Below are 24302 nucleotides of genomic sequence, written 5' to 3'. Positions count from 1 at the left end.
CAGTAAATTGCTTATCCATTATATAGCAGGGCTGCCCAATCCTGTTCCTGGAGATCAATTGTACTGTAGGTTCTAATTTCAACCACAATTTTACAAATTAGCAGCTCAAAGAAATCTCTAGCTGACGATGTTTTGCTTGTGTTGAAAACATACAGGATAGTAGATCTCCAGGAAGAGGATTGGGCAGCCTTGATTTATAGGATATCTTTGTCTTTAAATTTATTTGTACTTCACCAGGCTATATTATTTTGCACAATTATACAATTTTGATACATTCACATCCATAACTGTGACAGTGATGTTTCTGACTAAAGCCAGATTAAAGTTCAAGAGAGTCTGGGAAACAATTGGAGTATGAGTAATAGCTACCGTAAAAACAAAATCATACCCAATATGGGATGAGTTGATGGCCTTCGGGCCTCTAATGAAATGATTTAATAATTATTAGACCCTCACATTATCCAGGTATCTATATACAGTACTGCGCCCATGTCTAAACAGTACTCACACATTTGTGATTACTCCTAATGACTGTTGAAAATACTGGCAGTTTAATCATTCTTCACCGACCTCCTTTTTTGCTTGGCAAGTGACACTTATTTAGGCTCATTTCCATTTCACACCAACTGTGGAGCAGAGGAGGAGGACGCGTGTGCATTTGTGCGACCACTAGACTGCGCTGCATTGTGCAGCATTCCAATCTGAACAGTTCACAAAATTTCCCAAACCTCTGAGCCAAACAGGAAGTGTGTCAGGAAAAAGGAGGCGGAGCTGAAGCCTTTCCTTTGCTGCTTGGCTGAAGCAGCCCGTGCAGATTCCTGCTGAACGCCATTTCCGTACTCACGCTGAGCGCGCCGTCTGCGCAACAGAGCCAAAATCAGCAGGCCGCACAGCAGGGATCCAACGATGACGAAGACGATGACGATGACCGTAATGGCCGTGCTGCCCTTGTCTCCCGTCGCCTTCTCCTTCAACGTATCCACTGCAACTGACAGAAGTGGAGAACAGGAGAATTAGTCGCAGGAATCAAAAAGCCCAATATTATAAATTAAGGCACGGAAGGCCCATTTATAAGCAGTAGGTGTAAAGTTAACCCTACAAACCGACACTTAGCATTGCAAACAGAGAAATACAATGAAACAGCGAACCAATCTTTTACATAGCTATTACATCAGTACCCCAGAAGGCAACTCAGGGGAACCACTGTTTTTTCTGAAGTGGTGTGCCAGGTGAGCAGTTGAATACGCTGATTACAAATGGGACAGATTATATATACACTTATGGGCATGATCTGTCCCTGCATTGTCAGAAAATCATTGTCCCCCTTTTTCTGTGGGAATGGGAGAATCAAGCATCAACCGTATGATGGATTTGAAAGGACTGGCATTGATGAAGTAGGTGTAAATTAAAGTTTGGGGTGTATAATTTTAGCAAAAGTTGTAATTCGTATAAAGAGAGTTCTTTTTTAATAACTTAATTTTACCCCATACATGCAATCTCAAAATTGCAGCTGGGACAACAGGGAAAGAACCCTCATAGAATTTTACTGTGTGCACCACAGGAGAACAAAGGCATTAATGTATGACTCAAAACAACATTCAAGTGAAAACAATTATTTAATGTGTGAATTTAAATAAGTGACCTGTCACAGAGTCATTACATTTTTGCATTTGCTGCAATCAAAGTACTCCAGTTGAATCCATCATCAACAGTTGTTCTGTAACCTGCTCGGTGGGCAAAATTATTAAACATTGAAATCCAACCACATTGCCCCCTCCACACATCAGGTATGCTTCCAAACAAGTAATTGGGTCAAATAGATTGGACCTGGGTCAGAGACATGGCCACAGCTCAGTCTCGACTCAAAAGGCAATATTAACACCTAAGGGCCCTGGAGGTTTTAAAGAAGGTGCACATGGAGGTTCTAAAGTCTGTTTCCCTTTTCATTTCTCATCATATGAAATATAAAAATGTATATCACTATTATATTTTATATATACCCACCTGTGACAGAAAGGCTTACAACTGCTTTGGCTTCACCGCTGTCAGTTACAACAACGCATTCATATTTCCCTTCATCTGTCCTCATTGTGTTTCTCACCAGAAAGGACACGTCTATGTTGCTGCCAGACATCTGTAACTGCTTAAAGGAGAATCGTGGATCTTCCGGCTCTCCAACTTTGTCATCTTTAAACATAATTAAAGGATGCTTCTCTCCTGGCCGCCTCCATGTTGCCGCTGTGACTGTCACGTTTATCCCACCAGAATTCAGAAAGCATTTCAATAAAGAGTCCTTGCCATGGACCCCTTGGTTTTCATCCTGGCAATCCAGGGAGACAAACTCTGCACAAATAAACAAAGCAAAATCAGAAAACATGGAGGGAAAAAAAACAAACAAAAAAAACAGGGCAGACAAACTGCACAGGACAAAAACACGAGTGACAGCAATTCAACAAGTTAGACGAGTTAAAAAATAGTTTAATTATTAATCTATGAGCGAAGCCAATCTATGACTGAAACCGCGTCCAAACAATGAACGGTGATACGTGAGACATGAGCCTGAACACGACCAGTTCGTGAGCTTGAAATAGGAGGAAATTTTACCTCAAAGCTTTTCATTTATTTGATTAATTCATAAACATGCCAATACATAGCAAATAATCCCAGAAGTCAGTACAATAATACATTTTACCTTAGCGGTAAATCACAACAGCTTTTTGAATGGAGTTTGTAAGCACACTTGACAAAATCTGTGCTTTTCAATAAGCATCTGGGCAGATCATGATAAGTAATGTTTACATTGACAATATGCTCTGACTCTGGGCAAAAATAATTACGTTACATTTTTAAACAAGTTCAAATACTCTGTATATAAGCAAATACTTCATGATTGTGTTATGTACACAGAAGTAATGCTAATACAAAATTAATTTGGGGATAAGCTCTTCGTTTTAGTATCATTTATTCAGAAAATTAACCGCTTCATTGTTACTGACAATAAAATGATCCGTCTCCCACTGACTCCAGTTCACAGTTCAAAAACAAATGAAACGGTTCAAAGAATCTCTGATAACTTCATGCATTCACTTTCAATTTAACAGGGATTTTTTTACATGTGATATTGGCCAACAAAAAAACAACAACTTACGGTCAGCAGACACTGCACACATGAATTCAGCATACAATACTACAGACAGAATCCAGATGACAGATGCCATTTTTCTCCTTTAATGCAAGACGAAAAGGAAAAACAAGTTATGATATAACTGAGTAGTATATTGCCATTGACAGAAAAGCACGTTGGATTTTCTTTTTTTACTCCATATTTGTATAGCTAGCAGTAAAAAGGAATGTAATAAATAGCAAATAATTGGATGAAACTACTTTTGGACTTTTCAATTATGTAACATTTCTTTACAGTTGCACACAGATTTAGGTTAAATTCATGGCTGTCAATAACATGAGTAATCTGTAAATAAACTTTATGTTTAGCCCACACTGTGAACCCAGATTTTGTCTTTACATAAACAAAGTGGCCATTACTTATTCTTTACTTATTCATCTAAAACATATGTTTTAGAGGAAATCATTCCCATTACTAAATCCTAATTAAATGGTTTGCAGTATCCATGGTTAAATATTCAGTACAATAATGATATTTGGCCGAGATTACTCCATATTACAGTAGTTTCTGCAGGGCGACAAACCTGAACATGAGATTCTGCCAAACAGTAGGCATTGGCTTCTGATTGGTGTGTGAGGAGTTGCGCAACCTCAACACAGGGTAAATGTTGATTTATGTACATTACTTTGCTGTTGTTGTTATATACAGCATGTTGCTGTTGGTTTACAATAGGTTCTGTGAGAATCTTTTATGGGTAATGAAATTACAGCAATCCTTACTTTAATCTAAAATACAATAAGTTCCTTAAACGCACAAATTGACCAGCACACACAAACGTTATCTGGTTGTAATTTTGTTTTGTGTAATTTTTCCAAAGCTGTATCACAAACATTCCGTGATTGCACAGATTGCAGAGTCCCTGCGAGGTTTGTGCCAAGGACTGTTTCCTCGCAAACGGAGTCAAATGGGAAATCAACCATCGGGGTTTTTCCCAGCTACGGGAGGTCTCCATACACGGAAGTGTAAACGCACAGATAAATGATGTTCACTTTCAGGGCTCTCCGATTTGCCGATGTTGGATACAACGTGGCTACATTCCAGTCAGCAAGAAAACTTTCACTTTTCCTTGTAGCTTACGTTACGTTTTAAGCTGAACGCCTAGATGGAGCTTCACCATAGACTGTATAAAAATAGAGCTTCACCGACTTTTCACCACACAAATGTTCCCTGGGCATTATCTTCACCCTCTGCAGTCGGCCTCTCTCCAACACACAACTGAATCGCACACGTGTGATTGAAGTTCAGTTATCAAGAGCACCAACTAAAATACTGAAAAGTAACGTTCATGCCAGATAGCTTAGAGATTCTAACGAGATGTTAAAACAAACTATCAATTCATAATCATATTTCGAAGATATGGCTAGCAAGTTGATACAAATAAAACAGTTCATTAAGAAAACAAATAGAAAAGTCGATATTTCCCTTACCTTAATGCAAGTGAATTGAAATAAATTAACAGCCAAGTCCTTTCCGTGTTGCTTTGTAAAACAAACTGCTTGTTCGTGGCTTAGTTACGAAGGGTTCAGAGATAGGGGAACCAGGCTGAGAGTCCGAAACAGCGGAGGGTTTTTGTCTAGAATAGCTCACGTGGTTTTGATGGTTGCTGGCAAGACCATTCAGCTCATTTGTGGGAGTGAGAAGCCAGTGAAGGAGGTGAGTCGTGTACGGGGAAAATGGAGAATCAGTAGAGGTCAGAGGTCAGAGGTCAGAAAACATGTCTATTGAAGCTGGGAAGGTGCCACGCCCGTGCCCGTGTTTAAGGGCAGCAGAATGCTGAGAAGAGCTGAATTGCCCTAGTGGCAGAGACAGAGAGGCAAAACCAAGAGGAAGTGACAGTTGGTCAGGTGAACTACCGTAGTACATTAGTCTGGCCTAGGAGCTGCGATAACATGGTGATGGAGCTGCAATAACATGGTGATGGAGCTGCAGTAACATGGTGATGAGTAAAGACAACTGAAACGTTGTTTGGGAAAGGACCTGCATGCCCCAGGAAATCGCAGCACTGTCCTCTTTGAGGGACAGGTTGTCACGGTATTGGCCTAGTAGGCATAGCAGGCCTGTTCTGTAGACTAGGTTTAAGATTGTGGCCACTCGTTTTGAGTTGACTGAGACCTGCACGTGAAGTGCACAGATTTCTGTGGGTCAGGGAAGATGAAGGAAAAGCAGAGTTGTGCTTCAGGTGAGGTGCAGCATAAGCAGGAGGAGCCGTGGTCAGAAATAACAGATAGATGTTTCATAGTTCTGTGGTTTATGGATTTCACAGCCATCAATTTATTTATTGTGAACTGTTGGTAAGCATTTGGGTAGGGGGATGAACAGCTACAATGTAAAAAATTGCCCCCTTCCTGATTTCCTATATTATTGCATATTTGTCAGGCTGAATGGTTTCAGATCTTTAGACAAAATGTAACCTGAGTAAAGGGAACCTGAGTAAACACAAAACACATTTTTAAAATGATAAATTCGTTTATTTAATGAAAAAAAAGGTATCATACACCCATATACTATTAGCAAGAGTGCTTTTTCATTACTTATATGTTGGGAGGTACTTTTGAAGTGAGTTATTGATTGTGGTATGTCATAGAGGCATGTGCTGTATGTCAACTGCATGCCACGTCTTTCCCTGCAAAGGCCCCTCGTTTCTTCAAGCACAGTCAGAACGGCCCTTTAGCTACAGTTCTCATGCACAGTGCAAGCCTCTCCATCCCTCCGCTTCGCATCAGACCGCCATCAGCACTGCGTTGAGGGGTGTTTAAGAACAAGCGACAACCGCAAAAAGATCAGAAGTGTGCTTGCGTGTGGTTTTTTTTTTTTGCATATGTATCACAAATGTACTGGGCGAGCGGGCATACTTTTTTAACAATAAGCATCAGCTTTTCCAAAAAAGGTTCTTAAAAAATTTTTTTTTTAAATACTAGCCAGAATGAACTAAGTATTGAAGCATGTTAGATTTCAGTTTCATGTATAATGTTAAATATCTTCATTCCATGAACAGTCTGGCACTAATAGAAGTCTGGTTCAGCTTTGATTGTGATAAAGGTGAAGTCATCATGCTGCTCTACATTCTGCATGGAATGCAGAACAAGATGCGTGTGATAAGCAGAGTAGGAAAATGGTCATACGTTTTCAACATTGCCTTCTTGTGCTATAAAATGAACACATTTACACACTCTGTTAAAAAGGTCCTGGTGCTAATGACTAAAATAATTGGCAGCTAACATTATTCTCTTTATTCTTAATATTTATTTTATTTCTTTATTTGAAAAGGGACAATGTACATTAATCAACATTTAAACAAATGTAAATGAACCCGAGTCAGCCAAAAGGCTAGTTTTCATTGGCAGTGCCTTTGTAGTTAAACATACTACATTATGATTTTTTAAAAAAGCATATACAATACAGTTAAACATGAGTGGACAAAATCCAATAGCAGATAATACAGGTACACAGTATGAGTACAGTCGTATTAAAGGTGGATAAAAACAGCATCAGTGTTGACATTGTTGGTTCTCAATAAAGCATCTTAACATCACACTTAAATGAATAATAGGATGGGACTCTGCTTGTGATACTGAATTCCATTGATGTGATGCCCTGAAGGAAAAGGCGGCGTGGCTAAATGCAGTTTTTCTGAGTGGGATTGCGCAGTCCCCCCTAGCTGCACCTCTAGTAGCTCTGTAAGAATTTAAGAATATATTTTCTACTTGCATAGCAGAACGGAGGTCAGGCAGCGCATGCCATATAAACCCTGAGGGAAACGAGTTTGGCACCCTTATAAATGAGCAGGGACACTATGCAAACTAAGTCTGCTCAGTACAGCGCGCTAAAGCCAAAAACAGCAGGAGTTGGGACATTAATATATACATTTTCATATACACAAATTAGAAAACTAAACCCAGAGAAATCTTTCAGCGGCATACACACACACACCAAAAAAAAAAAAAAAAAAAAAAACCCCGGCACGGTGGCCGACGATAGGTGACCAATTAATTCTTGCGATGCAAGCATTTAAAAATCTGAAGGCTGTCTTATTGTGTGTATTTAGACATTTATTTTCCCTATTTAAAAAAAAAAAAAAACACCCTGGGTATCCTTCTGGAATCTTCTACTCTATACTAGAACGACATAAGATGATCATAGTGTGGGATGTGGTTGTGTGTGAAACACCAGTAAAGAGATCATTTACAGCGTTTGGGGTTCTTGGTAACCTTTCGTTTTTTACGCTTGGAGAAATTTTACATCACTTCCTTTCAAGTCACGCAACTCTGACAAATACGACTTTCTGACAGACAAACATAACCGATACATTTTGTGTATTCGGCTTCAGTTCTTTCCAGCAGGAAGTGAATGCATTTTACATTTTGAATTCTGACATCGTGTAAAGCAGTATGACAGCGTACAGCTCGGGGCTACAGCATAAAAAACCCGTTAAACTGTCTGAATCCAAATTTCACAGTTCGCAGTCAACACGGCGTTTACCGCTCAGTTGGAAGGGGGGGGGGGGGGGGAACGTCACAAAAGTGCCATGCATATTATTTTTCCCAGTCACAAGCTGTTGTTTTTCTTACCGTTTGATCTGAGGGAGGCAGTTGTGTGAGAAGACGCCCATCAAAAACGATAATACATGTTTTTTTACAACGTGGCCTGGAAATACCCAGACACCTGCCATACAGAGAGAAATTAGTTTCTTTCCAAATGAGCTGTTTTCATAACTTCACAGCACTGGCACGCAATTAGTACATGGTAGAAGGAACAGTTCAAAGAAATAGTCATCCTTTTTTGATCTAGACCTATTTCACGTTTGCGGACTTGGCTTATTTAAGTGGAATAACATTGTGAAATGGCCTGACAATGAACAACATGCTCTACCATCCTCAATGCATTCGTTTATCCCAGTGCTTATCAGTCACTTTGCAGAGCATTAGGCACAACAAACAATTAGCATTTTGCTGTACATGAGCCGTCAAGCTAATCAACAACAACTCCATTAATGCATTCCTGGACCATATTTCATGACACACACACACACACACACAGAACCACACACAGAGAGAGAGAGAGAATGGTCAGAATTTATACACAGTACTACAGAATATTATTGAGAGATGACATGGCTCGCCATTAAAATAAGTGTCATGAATAATGACAGGCCCGGGTCCAACTAAGAGGAACATTTGATTTTCCTTCAAAAAAAATTCAGGGATACTGGTTGGTTTGATAGGGGGGCTGGTGAGCTCTGTGAGATGCGTGGCTCTTGCGCATGTCCTCGTAGACCGAATCGCTGCGCCTTGCATGCCCGTGACTCTTACCCAAGGACTTCTTCATCTGCAAACAGGAACAACGAGAAAGGACCAGAAATGCCACACTGGACCAGAAATGCTACACTGAACCATGAACTTTCGCAATCCGACGACGGCGCTGGAGATACTTGTGCTGACTTCGTGAGAAAACTGGCTGCAGAAACCCCCAAAAACCACACTGGGCATGTCGAAGTGTCCTTGAGCAAGACACCTAACATCAACACTCGCGACGCCGCTCAGCGTCTTCTGCTTATCTAGCGCAGCTGAGCTACAGGTCTGACTGTTTTGCACAATCCTTAGGTGTCAAAACACCACAGCCCCTGCCGCCTCCTCAGCTCAAAAGCATTCAGTGTGAATGACCGCAGAAATGTACCAGGTGACTAAATTAACTCGCCCCACAAAGTAGGATTTTATAAACACATTCTCGGGGGCTTGTGTGTGTGTGTGTGTGTGTGTTTGTGCATGTGCCGGTGTGTGTGTGTGGGTGTGTGTGTGTGGCCATGCACATGCGTGCTGACCGAGAGTACGCAAGTGTAAAATGCATAGACTTATTTATAGACATGTCATTTTATTCCAAAAACCCACTTGTCTGTCCTGGGGTCTGAACTGGACCTGACAGCTCCCACCCCACCCAATTAAGTTTATACTCACCCTGGGTACCAGGCAGATGAGCAGGACTGTGAGGCAGAGCAAAAACAACAAGCCAGCAGAGATGGCGCTGACAATCACCAGTTGGATGGCAATACTTTCTCTTCTACCTTTGGGCACGGCCTGCCTGTGTCACAGGACAGTTGAGAACGGTTATAACAGATGGTGCCCTTCTCTTGTTGTTTACATTTGCGCATTTTTTTTTTAATGATCAACTGTTTAAAAACACACTTACCGTTCACCACAACCATGGAGGAGCCGTCGCCCCCAAATCTTTCCGTTCTGCCGGTTTTGTTATCCATGCGTCTGTACTTGCACCAGTAAACACCGGAGTCATCCACAGTCATGTTGGCAAGTGTGACCTGGAGGTTGTTCAGCTCTCCTTTTGTCTGCAGTCTGCTTTCGTACCCTTTCCCTGGCGTCAGTTTCTTGTTTTTCCCAAACAGGAAAAATATTTCTTCATCCTCATCGAGACCCTGGATTAAATAAACTCCTTCGTAGTCTGTTTCAGTGGTGGAGCATTGCATAGTCAAGGAATCCCCACTGTTCAGCCACCGAAACCGTTCTTTACTCTTTACTGTGGAATGGGGGAGAACACAGTGCAATTATTTCGCTTTTAATCCAACAAGGGACCTTGACCAACCAGTGTAACATTTCTGTATGAAATATATGCTAAAGACACTGATGACTGATCAGCATTGAGTGATACTGATGTATCAGGCTCTAGTCTTTGTTGCCCTAGGCACGATTGCGGACCGGAGGGTCGTGGGGGTGGGGGTGGGGGGGTGGGGGGGTGGGGCAGGCTGGAATTGGGGGTGATCCATTTGGCTTCTCCCAGATGGATGGCAAGCCTAGGTGACCGTCTGTGTGGCCCATGACAGCAACCGGCCATGATCTGCTATTTGGCTGGAAAAGTGATACACAACTACCAATCAACATATCTGTCCTCTGTCTGAGCCATTCTGGGACGTCTCTGTCAGCACATATTTAGGTCAAGTGCAACAAAATGTTTATCACGAGAAGTGAGATATTTTACTTCACATCGAAATGTCTCAGTTGCCTTTACTGAACCAGAAGCGATGGGCGATGACCGTACTCACCTGCAGTCGACCAGGTAGAGCAGGAGGCGAAGACCAAAAGGAAGAAACAGTGCACAGAAGTCTCCATCCCTGTGGTACTTTCAGCACTGAGGCAGTACGTCTAACTGAACCTGCAAAGCACAGGATATGCTATTCATATGTATCAGTGAGATCAGTTAGCATTTCCTTACACCAAAAAAGGTTACTTGCTGGATGAAATGGCAAAAACTTGGTGTCAAAGAGCAGTGTACTGCAAGTTGTTATAGCATCTTTGAAAACTTTAACAGCAAGATGCATTGTAATTAATAGCATCAAAACCAGCATTTTGGGAGTCTTTTTTTTTGTAATTTAATCATTTGAACCTAAACAAAGTATTTGTCTTTAAAAACAATCTTTGAGCCTATAGTAGTGAGGAGATTCATTGAGTGGACAATACAAAAGTTAAAAGGCTTGTTTTTCAATATTTGAAATTCTTATGAAAATATCTGCTGTTCTCCACTTGTATAGAAAGCAACAAGTGACACACCTGCAGTGACGCAGCCCAGCAATGCAATTCAGGCCACAAAAACATGTGTATCCAGTATTTAGAGCATATTTATGTAGGCCATACACAGACTCTTCTTTGAGCGGAGCAACAACCCGATTTTTGCTCATTTAGCCTAGCCTGAAATTTTACGTCAAATAGTAATGACTTGTCAGTAGTCATTACCCGTTTCAGTTACTTTCAAAACTTCAATTTGGATATAATTTAAACAAAAGTACAAGCAGTCCGATGTTACAAATGACCTAGCCGGTATAAATGTAATGGAGGGAAAATTTAAACAGTAAATGAAAAAGAAATAATGCACAAATACAAGTATTAATCAAGTGAACACATTTCCAACAGTAATGGGAGACCTGCCACATCTTCAGATTATGAAGCATGGGGCTTTAAGAAGCAAATATTGATGCCGAAGCAACTTTGTAACTTAGCATGAAGGGAATTGTGATAATTTCCAAATTGATGAGGAAAGCTTCTTTTGTTTGTTTCTTAACACCCAGGTAAGCTTTTACAAAGCAAATACCTTACTATACCAACAAATCCGGTGTGTGCTAATTATAAGTGCTTGTGATCTGGTGCCTGTTTCTTTTCCATTAATCACAAGGCGCATCCAGAAGATCATGCTATGTCAACGCAGCAAGCAAATTAGTTGAACACATTTATGGTAAATGGACTGCATTTATATAGCACTTTTTAAATCACTCACACGCCAATGGTGAAAGGCTGCCGTGCAAGGTACCAGCTTTGCTGCTTGGACCCCTAATAATGATAATAATGATAATAAATAAATAAATAAATAAAAAGCTGCAGACAGCACTACACAGGGTCCAAGCAGACAATCAACACCATGGGTGGTCATATCTGAATACATGAAATGCTGGTTCAACTATAGACTAGACTGCAATAATGTTTTTCAGTTGGGACACTGAAAAAACCTTCCTGTTGACTTGTGAATTAATCAATTTTAAATTCTTTAAATTCTGATTTACTAAATTGTTTCATTAGCCCAGTCATTTATTAAGAGAAGTTGGCATTAAACCCAGATAATGTTATGGCCCTTCTTGTCCAGCCCTGCACAACACCATACAGATCATGTTTTGCCCAGACACACGTTTTCAAGCCAATAAACCAAGTGTAAAATCAAAGTAAATTTCATAAAATCCGCATCAGAATTTTTTAAAAAATGCAATTTAACACTGCAGCAGTGATTTTTCACAGACAATACCTTTATCGGACTTTTAAAGAGAACACTCTTAGTGCGCTGTTGAAATTTGTAGTAGGCCTAGTTTCATGCGAATTGATCAATCACTCTAGAAGATGTCATTTAAGTGTTAATTTATTCAAAACTGTGAAACAAAAATGCGAGGAGGGGAATATAATGGCATTAGACGTGATTGACAACGTGGTCAAGAGTTATGACTGTTTAAATACTGAAAATTAAATTCCATTGCTACAGTGCCACCAACTGGCCAATAAGAGCATTCTATTCAAGCAGGGTTTGAAGTTGTATACAAAAGTCTCACAGAAAACACGTTTTCAAAGTACAAAATTGCCAAGTTACTCACACATACAAGACATACACCGTCTACAACTCATTCAGACTGCCAAAATCCAGGCCTGCCATTACAAGTATTGATATCAAAATGACGCCAAGTTACGGTACTACAAACAATATAGGCTCTCTTGCTTCACCGAAATTAAATAAGATTCCAAATTCCAAAGCAATGCTACCCAATATTTCCTCAATTCTTTCAAGTCACTTGGCGCTCACTCCCTGTGCTGCCCTGCCTGTATTCACTCCCTGTGCCATCCTGCCTGCTTTAGCCGATCCTCTGGCTCAATCCCCACAGAGACATACGACTAGAGGCTATATTTTAACGATCTAAGCGTACGGTCTAAAGCGCATGGCGCAAATGCATTTAGGGCGTGTCCAAATCCACTTTTGCTAGTTTAACGGTGGATAATCTGGGGTTGTCCTTAGTCTCTTAATTAAGCGTAGGTGTGTTTCGGGCGTAACATGAGATAAACCCATCAGAGTGTCATCTCCCACTCCCTTTAAAAGCCAGGTGAGCTTGCACCTTGGCGGATTGCTATTATAATGGTGGATTTGCCAAGTAGTAGGAAAGAACGCTTCTCTGCAGAGGAAACGGATCTGTTGGATTAGCTAATTCTGATAAATATTATGACTAACCATTATGAAATGTTTTTATTATATATATCGCGCGTAGTGCACCCGCCTATGTAGGCGCATATTACCATCTTAATAATGTGCCCTTAAAATAACAGTAAAATACTGCGCCATTGACTTAAAACCAGGTTTTTGCTGGTCAATCGCGCAATCGCTTTCTTTTTTTTTAAATAAATAAACTTTATTTCGATTATACAAGTCATTACAAACAATTACATAAACCAGGAAATCTAAATACATTAGGTAAGGCATCTTCTATATTAAAAGTCCAGAGTTTCCCAAAGATTTGCATTGCCATGCTTGATGTCAATTGTCCTTCGACGTTTTAGTTCTGTTAAAACGTTCAGATACAGATTCACTTGACACGTAGATATGATCAACTGTCATTTTACTTCGCGTTTTCCATATGTGGTCATTCACTAGACATATTATTAACCATTACATTACATTACAGGCATTTAGCAGACGCTCTTATCCAGAGCGACTTACACAACTTTTTACATAGCACTTTACATTGTATCCATTTATACAGCAGGATATATACTGAAGCAATGCAGGTTAAGTACCTTGCTCAAGGGTACAACGGCAGTGTCCTTACCCGGGAATCGAACGTGCGACCTTTCGGTTACAAGCGCTGTTCCTTACCCACTGTGCCACACTCCGTCCCAATTAACCAATATAAATCTTTAAGTTTGTCATCAATGTTATATATTATTCCATAAAATACAGTTTCTGGTGTAATTGAAATATTAACACCAATAGATTTCATTTGTTCCCATATTTTTTCAGATCGACTGCATTCAATCAACAGATGCTCCAAAGTTTCATCTGCATCACAATCTGGCATTGGGCAGGATTTCGTTGTAACAAAGCAACTCCATTTTACAACAGCTCTCACTGGCAATCTCCTCACTGATATTAGCCAGGCTATATCTCTCATACTTTCAGAAATGTTTTTGCTCCATATTCGTGCGACCATTCTTTCACATTCTAAATTATTTAGATATCTGTATTTTATAACTCCACCATACAGTTCATTCATTATTAAATTATATATGACCTTATTCTCAGAATGGCACCAGTCAATATTTAAATGTTTAAACTTGTCTATAAAATCACCATACATAAGTTTAAAATAAGGTTGTCTGGTTCTCGCTTTTCCTTTTTTTCCAGTTAGTAATGTTACCGATCCAGCTAATTTGTCTGTTTATTCCATCTGCCACAATCTTACACATTGCTATTTTTAATTTGATACTTACGTCTATTGCTCCCAAACCTCCTAATTTTCTAGGTTTAAATAACAATTCTCTCCGAGTAACTTCTCTATTCGTTCCCCATATTAATTTACAACACTCTTTACTTATCTTCGTTATATATTTTTCTGTTGGTGGAAACACTGAACTTAAAAACATAATTTTTGACAGGATTAACAAATTATATATACCTATTCTATACCTAAAGCTTGTGTTTTTACCAGACCACTTCATCTTTGACTTCTTTTTCTTTTTTTTTTTTTGCCAATTTGATTCACAACAATCAGTATTACTAATATAGATACCTAATACCTTCATTTCTTCTTTTACATTTATGTGTATAGGGAACTGTTTACTTAAATTCCCAGTCCAGACAGCTTCTGATATATGATGGTTTAAAACTGCTCCGGATATTTTTTCATAAATTTTAAAATGCTCACACATAATATCCAATTCTGTTTGTGATTTTACAAACACTGTAATATCATCAGCATATGCTGAAATGATAACTCTCTCATTCCCAACCTTTACCCCTTCTAATCTCTTATCGTTTTGAATTATTTTAACCAAAGGGCTGATTGAAATCACATATAGAGCAGCACATAAATTATTAACCATTAACCTTCCTTTTACAGCACAGGTCTGTTCTCTTTCTATAAGCAGATCCAAGCGATCCTGCATCCTATTTACCAGCACCTTAGCAAATATCTTATAGTCCAAGTTCATTAAAGTTAATTGTCTCCAGTTGTTAATATCATATTCATCACCTTTTTTGAAAATTAAAGTGATTATACCTTCATAAAAGGAATCTTACATATACTCTTTTAAAATGCCTTCATTAAAAACCTGGGTTAAAAAACCAGAGATTTCCTTCTTACATTTCATAAAATTCTGTTGGCAACCCATCCTTACCTGGTGCTTTTTTTAGATTTAACTGAGAAATAGCCAGCTCAACTTCTTGCAGAATAGGACATTCCAAGTCATCAGAATTAAGACACTGACCATCATTAATTGAATTTAAAAAGAGTTGAGACAGATCATTGTCAATTTCAATATCTGCATACATCTTTTGACACTTGGCGCCGCTTTGCGCCGGGTGTAAGATAGAGCCCAAGATCTTGAAAACTCTCTCATACCTGCAGTAAAATAGGCAGTATACTTCGTACGAAGTAGAATTTTTTGAGCAAAACGAAGCAATCAGAACGACTGACGAACAAAAAGACGCGTTGTTGTGTGTTCGTACGATGCAGTGTGCGACTGCCTCCAGTGAGAATTTTTTGAAAAGTTCTTTCTTGTTCTCCGACCCCCCCAGCTATTGGTCCAAATATCACATAGTTGGTTACGTCACGGTTGAGAGTTCAGAGGGCTGAATTCACATGCTAATGTATGGTAACTCAACTCCAATCTCTCTTCTGTAGAGATGGGAATTCTGTGAGTTTCCCGCATGTTTGATGAATGGTGCTGCTCGTTTCAGCAAGTCATCAAATCGCCTAGCACACATTCGGAAATAAGAGAAAGTGGACCCCCTCGTCTAAACTCGCATTTGCCGAATGTACAGGCAAAACTCTCCATTCTCCGTCCTACTCTGATTTAGAGGGCGAACGTACCATCTTCTTCGCCTTTTTTTCTTCTTTCGCATATCTAGATAAACTAAAGCCACTTTAAACTGTTTGTTTTGTGTTGTGATCTCGCGTAGCCCTTCTCTTTGTACATCCATGGCGTAGCCACAAGACGGAGGTCTGGTTGAGATTCCAGCCCCGGTTAATAGCTGCCTCGTAATTATTCACGCCCCAGAGGCGTGGAGTGACTTTAAACGGTGCGGTGTTCTCACTGAGTATACCGACAACAGTGTTCGTGGACATGCTCGCCGGTGGTTCTCAATCCTGAAGTTCTTTCTTCTTACTGAGTATACTGCCAGCTTAAAGTATACTTTAAGTGTATTGTGGCTGTGTACTTCAGAACACTGGATTTGAATTGAAATCACGAGGTTAAAGTGCAGACGGTCAGCTTTGAGAGTATTTACATATCCTATGATCCATTTAGAAATTACAGCCCTTTTCATACACAGCCCTGCCATTTTAGGAGACCAAATGTAATTGGACAATTTAAGACAATCTTAAATGAAGTCATCAAATTTAGTCATTTTCATTTGATCACTGCCTGAAGTCGGTGTCCCACAGACATCACAAGATTTCCTGGTGATGCTCTGCTAGTCCAGGACTGCAGCGATTTTCAGTTTCTGTTCATTTTGGGGATATTTTTGCGTTGGGAAATTCACTCGGCCAGTCAAGAACGTTCCACTTTTTGGTCCCTTGGGTGTGTTTGGGGTCATTCCCCTGCTGTAAGTCGAATGAGTTTTGAAGCATTTCCTTCTCAGCAGATGTTGGTTACTTAGTCCACTTGTTTATCCCACAGTGGGGAAATTCCTTTGGCTCCAACACACAATATATGAAGGACTTAAAAACATCAACAGACAGTACACAATGGGCAGATGTATTTGGCTCCAACATGCAACACAAAAGTCTTTAAAAAAAAACAAACAAAACATTGACAGTAAATACACAGAGTTGACTTTCCAATTTGCTACTACTTGTTTACGAGAGTATAATCTGCTGGAGAGCTCATTGAGCATTCAAGGCTGCCTCACTTCTAGCAATATGAGGAGGCTCTTTCACCTGACGTCAAGAGGCCAGCTCCCTTCAGCATCCAGCAGGAACAATATTGCTGGAGGCTGAAAAAAACTTTTGACAGGACAGTGGCCTTACTTATGCTGCTCACTCGCTAAAGCTGGTTTCGGGCCAGTATGTACGCAGTGGATTAAGGCACTTTACAATGAACCGATCGCCTTTAAACTACGTTACAGCTAAAAAGTCCCCCTTTCACCTTTTCAGGTCCACACGAGAGGATTTTATTTTAGCACCAGAAGCTCTTGCTTGTGCTATAATATCTAATGAAGAAATAATGGCTATTAATATGTGTGGACATGATTTCAATGCCAGTCTTTATGCTGATGATATGTTGTTAGCATTGTCAATACCAGCTAGCTCAATATTGCACCCGTTGAACATTATAAAAGTAGTTTGACAATTTTCTGGGTACAATGTTAATTGCGGTAAGAGTGAAGCGATCACTCTTAATCACCATTGCTTCTTAATTCACCTTGGCACTGCTCTCTTTATTTTTTATATGGGTGATATCAAGAGATGGCCCGGTTTTGCCTCTATCATTCTGGGCTACGGCCAGAGGCGATTAAAGTGAATATTTTACCTAGACTTCCTTTTTCGGTACGTCGACCATTCCACTCAAATTCCCACAGTGTTGGTATGAGGAAATAGATCAACAATAAATGCAGCATCTTTAACCTCATGTCCAATATGGAGTAATCCTTTATTCATTGTCAGAGGTAAGACTCAGGAAAATGAAAAAATACAAATTACAATGAGTGCTGGAATGGGGGTACATGTAACATAAGTGGCATGAAAGGGGATTTTAAGTGAAATGATTCACAGAGTGGTGGCAGTTAGTCCAGGTATAGTCAGAAGAGATTTGTCTTCAGACCACGCCGGAAGCCGGGTAGTGAGACAGAGGTTCGAAGAGGGACAGGGAGTTTGTTCCACCTCTGGGGAGCAAGAATGGAGAAGCTCCGTGATGGGGGTGAGCGAGAACCCTTTACTCAAATGGGAGGGGGTACAAGGCGCCCTGCTGCTGCAGAGCGGAGTAGTCGAGTAGTAGTAGTTTAATCATGTCCTGTAAGGTCCACTTTCTCTTATTTCCGAATGTGCGCTAAGCGTTTTGATGACTTGCTGAAAGGAGTAGCACCATTCATCAAACATGCGGGAAGTCACAGAATTCCCATCTCTGCAGAAGAGAGATTGGCGTTGACTCCACAAATTAGCATGTCAATTCAGCCATCTGAACGCAACTGTGACGTAACCAACTATGTGATATTCGGACCAATAGCTGAGAGGGGGAGGTCGGAGAACATGAAAGAACTTATCGAAAAGTTCTCCCTGGAGGCCGTCGCACACTGCACCGTACGAACACACACCGTGTCTTTTTGTTCGTCAGTTGTTCTGATTGCTTCGTTTTGCTCAAAAATTTCTGCTTCGTACGAAGTATACTGCCTACTTTAGTAGACAGGGGCAGTCCTGCTGGCTGTAGTGTAGGTGAGGGTCAGGACTTTGAACCTGATCCTGGCAGCAACCGATAGCCAGTGCAGTGACCTCAGCAGAGGAGTGATGTGGGAGAACTCGGGATTTGCTTTGAACGACAGGTGTTATCACAATACATGTACTTGAAATCTGTTATGAAATGCCCCATGACAAAGGTTATTGAAGTTTTTCGAGTTCAAAGAGCAACCTTGATTTACAAGTTGAGATACACTGCTTGCTGTTAGAGGAACGGCCTCAGCTATAAACTGCAGAGTCTTTCCTACATTTGCAACATTATCCATGGGAAGGACTGGGAAAGTAACTCTCCCTATCCAACTCTGTGAGATATGAAGTCATTCAGATGAAGGTCTTGCACAGGGCCTACATTACACCATGTACTTTTTTGGACAAGTTGGATTCAAATCTCATTTTTGTGCTGGAATGGCTGTGGTTGCTAATCACATCCACCTATTGTGGGATTGTCCACTCGTTCATAAATGCTTGGCTGAAGTAAACGATATGTTATGCATGATGTTAAATGTTTGCATTCCAGTACATACACTTAAAATATACTTATTAGGGAGTAGAAAATATCCGATCGTGAATTACACCACGGGCCATTGCATTAGCTTTTCGGGCAGTGCAATACTCCTGAACTGGAACGGGTGCAAACTGGGCTGTTTTAGCTCAGATAACTGGCTTACGCCTGTCATGGAGTTAGGGGCGACATAGCTCAGGAGGTAAGAGTGATTGTCTGGCAGACGGAGGGATGCCGGTTCAAACCCCGCCCTGGGCGTGTCAAAGTGTCTTTGAGCAAGACACCTAACCCCTAACTGCTCTGGCGAATGAGAGGCATCAATTGCAAAGCACTTTGGATAAAAGCGCTATATAAATGCAGTCCATTTACCACTTATTACTGAGGAAAGTGGTCGTCGGCCCTCAGAGATTACAATAAAGGACAGGATGGCCTGGGATATTCATTAGATCATTTCTTCATGCAATAGCCTGATTTTTGGAAAAAAAAAAGAAAAGGGAGGATACACAAAGCATTGAAAACACTATACATTTAACTTTCCGGGAAATGAATGACCTTTTAATGCGGAGTAATTTTATTAATTTAGCACACAATGCAGCAGTTCACAGAAATTTTTGTTCATAATTGCGAAGGCCGAAAAATCTCCAAGGCACTGCAGCTGAAACAGTGCGTTATTGTACAGATTCCAATGTTGTCTTTTTCAGTCACATTAATTTACCTGGATGCCTTTATTTCATGCATAGATGCAGGGTTTCCGCCAGTGTATTGCAAGGCCGGCGGCCAGCCGGGCCTAAGCATTTGGGAATTTAAAAAAAAAAAAAAAAAAAAAAATTAAATGTTTAAGATGTTTTTTAAACTACAGTTACAGTGGGGCGGCTCGGTTGAAAAGCTCACCAGCGACATGTGTTGGTTAAAACGTGAACGCACTGTAGGAAAGGAGGTCTGAGATCAGTGTTCTTTACCTTCATTGTGCGTAGAGTGGCCTTCACCACTTGACGCTTCCAACTATCACAAGCTAACATTACCTAGCAAGCCACCATTTCTTATTTAGTAGGCTAACCAACCTCGTTACAAACTGCGTTATCACTTCATCTCTTCGGTAAGTACATTCTTTTTACATTAACTTAAGCAGTGTGTAAGTAACGTTAAAATAGTAGCATGAATGTAACGTTTGATATATTGTAACATTACATGACTTATTAATCGCCATCAAAATAACTTCACTTGTTTATTAATAACGTTTGCTTGATGACATTGATGTGCACGACAACGTCGTCATAAAATTTCCCGACCGTGAAAACTGCCTGACTTGTTTACATTTTGGACAGATGTGGCTACAGAGTAAATCCATCGTTGTTTCCATCGCAGCACTTAGCTTAGGTTATATCTAGAAATACCATCTTTGGGGAAAAACGCTTCGGTTAAGGGTCAGGCACTCTTCACGATAAGAAATTTCACGATTCTTTCGATATTGATTGTTTCTAAAGTGCTGCGACGGAAACAACGATAGATTTACTGAGGAACCACATCTGTCCAAAATGTAAACAAGTCAGGCAGTTTTCACGGTTGGGAAACATTTTGACAACGTGGTCATGGAGCTAACTTGGCTAGCTAGCCAAACAGTAACACATACTTACTCTGTGCCATTTAGGGCTAATGTCAAGGAGGAAAGGTAGCGTACTGTAAAAGCCAAAAAACCTTACAGTTTAAATGTTTAAATGTGCCCAGCATTCCAAGGCTTGTTGTAAGATTCAGTAGCCAATCAGGACTTGAATACAGGTTTTTTGTAGAGTGCAAAAACTTTGATATTTAAATTTAATTGAATTTCTTTTGTTGAAACCACAGCATTCCAAGACTGTACATTGTTGTCAGATTCTTTGTAAGACTCTGCTTTGCTGTAAATAGTTGTTGATTTTTTAAAATATGTGTTGAATAAATGACTTATTTATAACATTCACATTACATAGTCATATTTTCAAATCTCCAGATCTCCAGTCTGCTTTTAGCACGGACTTAATGTAGGGCCCTATGGAATCTGTGTTATAGCTTTTTTAAATTCTCAATTCCGCGATTCCGTCCGTGATTCTGTTATCACAGAAACTATAGGGCCCTACCTTAATGCTGCCATCAGTCTGTCGCTGGCCCACGCCAGGACCCCATCAAAAAAGACACTTGGCTGCCGGGCCGCTGGGCCCTGTCAAAAGATACTTGCCACCAGGCCTAACAACTTTTTTGGGGGAAACCCTGTAGATGTGCAAGAAAAAAATTTATCACATTTTCGTAACTTTTATACCAGGAACTAATGCCGCTGAAAGAAATTGTGCAACTTGCCAGATTAAGAAATGCCAACAGTGTGTACTGTACTGCAGGAACACCCACAGTGGGCATCCATTTATCAGAGTAATAACTGCCTCTGTTCATCTGCTAAACTGTATTGTGAAGACCTGCTTTTTCAATGAAAAGGCAGTTCCACCGTGTTATCATGACTTAAAATGTAAAATGGCTTTATTATATTTGACCTTCATTTCCCTCTGATAAACCTGGATGCCCTGTCTGTATACAATGCTACGGCAACAAATACAAAAAAATTTTATGGTTAAATTATAAAAAAAAATTTACTGTAAAAAAAAACAAACTTGCATTGTAATCAAAGGTGCTATCACAAAACAAATCCTGATTGTGATGATTAAAAATTATAATCAAGTAATTATAATTAGTCCAATAATTAAACAGCATTAAGTATAGAAGCAATATATTAGAAGCACCACAAAGAAAGAAAGTACAAGTTTTAAACAAAGAAATACACTGTGGAAAAGTTTACATCCACACAATTTCAGTTTTACAGTTTATCAATATAAATACAAAACAAGCAGACGTAAATTTGAGCAAAAATGACCCATCGCCCAAAATCTGCAGCATGTGAATTAGTGTATGTATGTACAAACCAGTGAAAAGAAAGGTGTTAATCCCACCAAGCCAAAAAATACACCATAATTATAACAATCACAACATTTAAACCAGGGGTGAAGGGTGTTAACGATCACAACTCAGCAGTGATTAACACATTTAAACCAACAAAAAAAATCAGCTACTTCTATTTACAGTTTTGTTTTCAAAAGTAGATTGTGAATGGAACATGATATAAAAAAGGTGTTTTGTTTTTTTAAATCCAAAATCGAAAAAAATGCAGGTAAAATGAATATGCTGGAAAAACAGAAGCTGCATTTTCATTCTTTTGGTTAAGAGTTATAACATCCAACAATTCTTCACTTAAGTCAGTAAGGGTTCCTAGGAGATCAAAGGATTCCCCCATGTGAAATCTTGCTACCTTTAGTAGAGCCCGACCGATACCGATCCCGATTTTGGAGTCCTAGCCCACCGATTACCGATGTTTTGACCGATATTTTGTCAAAAAGTGCAACGTTTTCAAATCAATGTGAAAAACTTTATTAAAGTTTCTATATTTAAGAACATTTTACATAAGAAAACAAATAGAAATAAACACAAAGAACTTTAGATAAGATTAAATTAAATTAACACCATCTTTAAGTGTGTGAAATCAAAATAACGCCACACCTTGCTTTTAACGTTGACCATGTTCCGTGCTGCGTCCTTTACTGCTACCACAGAGTGAATGCATAAGTGAATGCGATAAGAAAAATTTCGGTTAAGCTGACCTAAACAACGCTATTCCAAAAGCAAAATTAGACATGTTATACATTGTTAGAAAGCTTATACACCTACTGAATAAATGAATTGTCAATCAAGCCAGACTGTACTAAAAAGGGCGACACCACCGTAAACAACGCCTGTGGTATTACGCACAGCTATTTTGGAAGGTACCCAGGCATCACATGCGTATTTCACAAACGGATTGTCCAAGGCAATAAATGACCACTCATTCAAATAGTTATCTATCCACAGCCAAAACTAACATACAACTTACCGCCACATATTCTCAAGTTTGAAGTTGAGTTCTTGTAGGCTGAAATGTCCACATTTCTAGGCAGACAAAGAAGGCAGCGCATAATGTAACTACTGTTTTTTTTGTAGTCTAAGTAAAACGTAGTTTGAATTTGAGGCCAGGGGTGTTCTGCCTCCTAGGAATCACCCGCCGTTGTTTCAGCCATTGTTGTCACCCACTCATCATTCTGTATGCTGTGACTAGCTACGTCTGATTGGTGAAACGGAGTCATGTGGGGCTATGACAGCGCCAAAGCAAAGACCAGTCAGCCTCTTTGGCTGAAGTCTCTGACAGAATGAAACAGAACGTGCATTGAATAAAAAATGGGTAAAAAAAAAAAAAAAAAAGTAACGAGCGGAATGTAGCCGAATATAACGGAGTAAAAGTAACTTTTTCTTCAAATATACTCAAGTAAAAGTATGTTGCATTAAAACTACTCTTACAAGTACAATTTATTCAAAAAGTTACTTAAGTAAATGTAACGGAGTAAATATGACACGTTACTGAGAATCAGAGGTGGGTAGTAAGTTAAATGAATTATATTTTCTCATTTTATTTCTACTACATGATCTCAAAGAGTAAGACATTATCTAGCGGAGCCAAAGAGTGAATCAAGTGTAACGTTAGATGAAATTAAATTGACTGGATGAAATGCGTGAAAAAAAAAAATAAAAAAAAAATACAATGCGCTTTCGTGCAGGTTACCCGCGCTAACTGTTGGTTGATTCACTTCTCCAACAGCAATCCTTCTCTCATGTTATCACGGCAAAGCTAGATAACATGGCTTAAAATGATCCATGTTAGAAGTGTTTTATCGGCGTTTTTACTGTCTCGTTAGCTTGCTACGATGACGCGTGACTAGATGACACACTCGCTTGCAATAACACGTTGGCTAATGACACAGCATCATATAGTAGCTAATATCGCAGAAAAAAAAAAAAAAAAAAAAACCAGTGTGATGCATTCAATCACCATTTTATTTTGGCTGGTTATTTGAGAATACAGCAATGTCCTCTGGAAATGTAGATCCTACGCTGCTTATGTGCTCACTGCCACTTCATAAAGGCTTGCTAGCCAGCTAGCTTCCTAAAGTGAACCAAATATGTTAGCTAGCTCGCTCGCTTGATAATGAGGACTGAAACAGTGGTCGTATAAACGTATTTAATTTAAAAAAAAAAAAAACCTCACTAAATACACATACCTTTATTGCGGCAATCGAATATGTGCAGACAAGTCTTGCAGTGGAGAATATTGGATGAGGCACGAGTGACAAACGTCTTTAGAGAAGTAGCGCGTCAGCTGCTGCAGTTCACACTTGTATCGGAGTTCCCTCTACTTGATAATTTTAGTAAATAGCAACTACAACGTTCGAACAGACAAGTACAGATAAATAATCATTGTTTTTTTGTTTATTATACTTATTAAAATCAGGACACATCGGCGGCATAACTGCCGATCC

General features: G+C 39.7%; 1 protein-coding gene across 17 annotated transcripts in view; it reads right to left on the bottom strand.

Annotated features, from left to right (window-relative positions):
* LOC118221546 (hemicentin-1-like) overlaps window positions 1-24302 on the bottom strand; it is a 221066-nt gene that overhangs the window by 14704 nt on the left and 182060 nt on the right. For 12 of the 17 annotated variants that reach the window (XM_035406716.1, XM_035406703.1, XM_035406705.1 and 9 more), the window contains one exon: window positions 2005-2343. The exons of the other annotated variants lie outside the window; for them this stretch is intronic. In XM_035406716.1, coding sequence (XP_035262607.1) covers window positions 2005-2343 — 339 coding nt within the window. The remainder of the gene's footprint in view (window positions 1-2004; window positions 2344-24302) is intronic. 17 annotated transcript variants of the gene reach the window in all.

Source organism: Anguilla anguilla, chromosome 2 (genome assembly GCF_013347855.1).
Source record: "Anguilla anguilla isolate fAngAng1 chromosome 2, fAngAng1.pri, whole genome shotgun sequence".
NCBI classification, from domain to species: Eukaryota; Metazoa; Chordata; class Actinopteri; order Anguilliformes; family Anguillidae; genus Anguilla; species Anguilla anguilla.
Note: the sequence above shows the minus strand (reverse complement) of the source record. Positions and strands in the feature narration are given on the sequence as shown.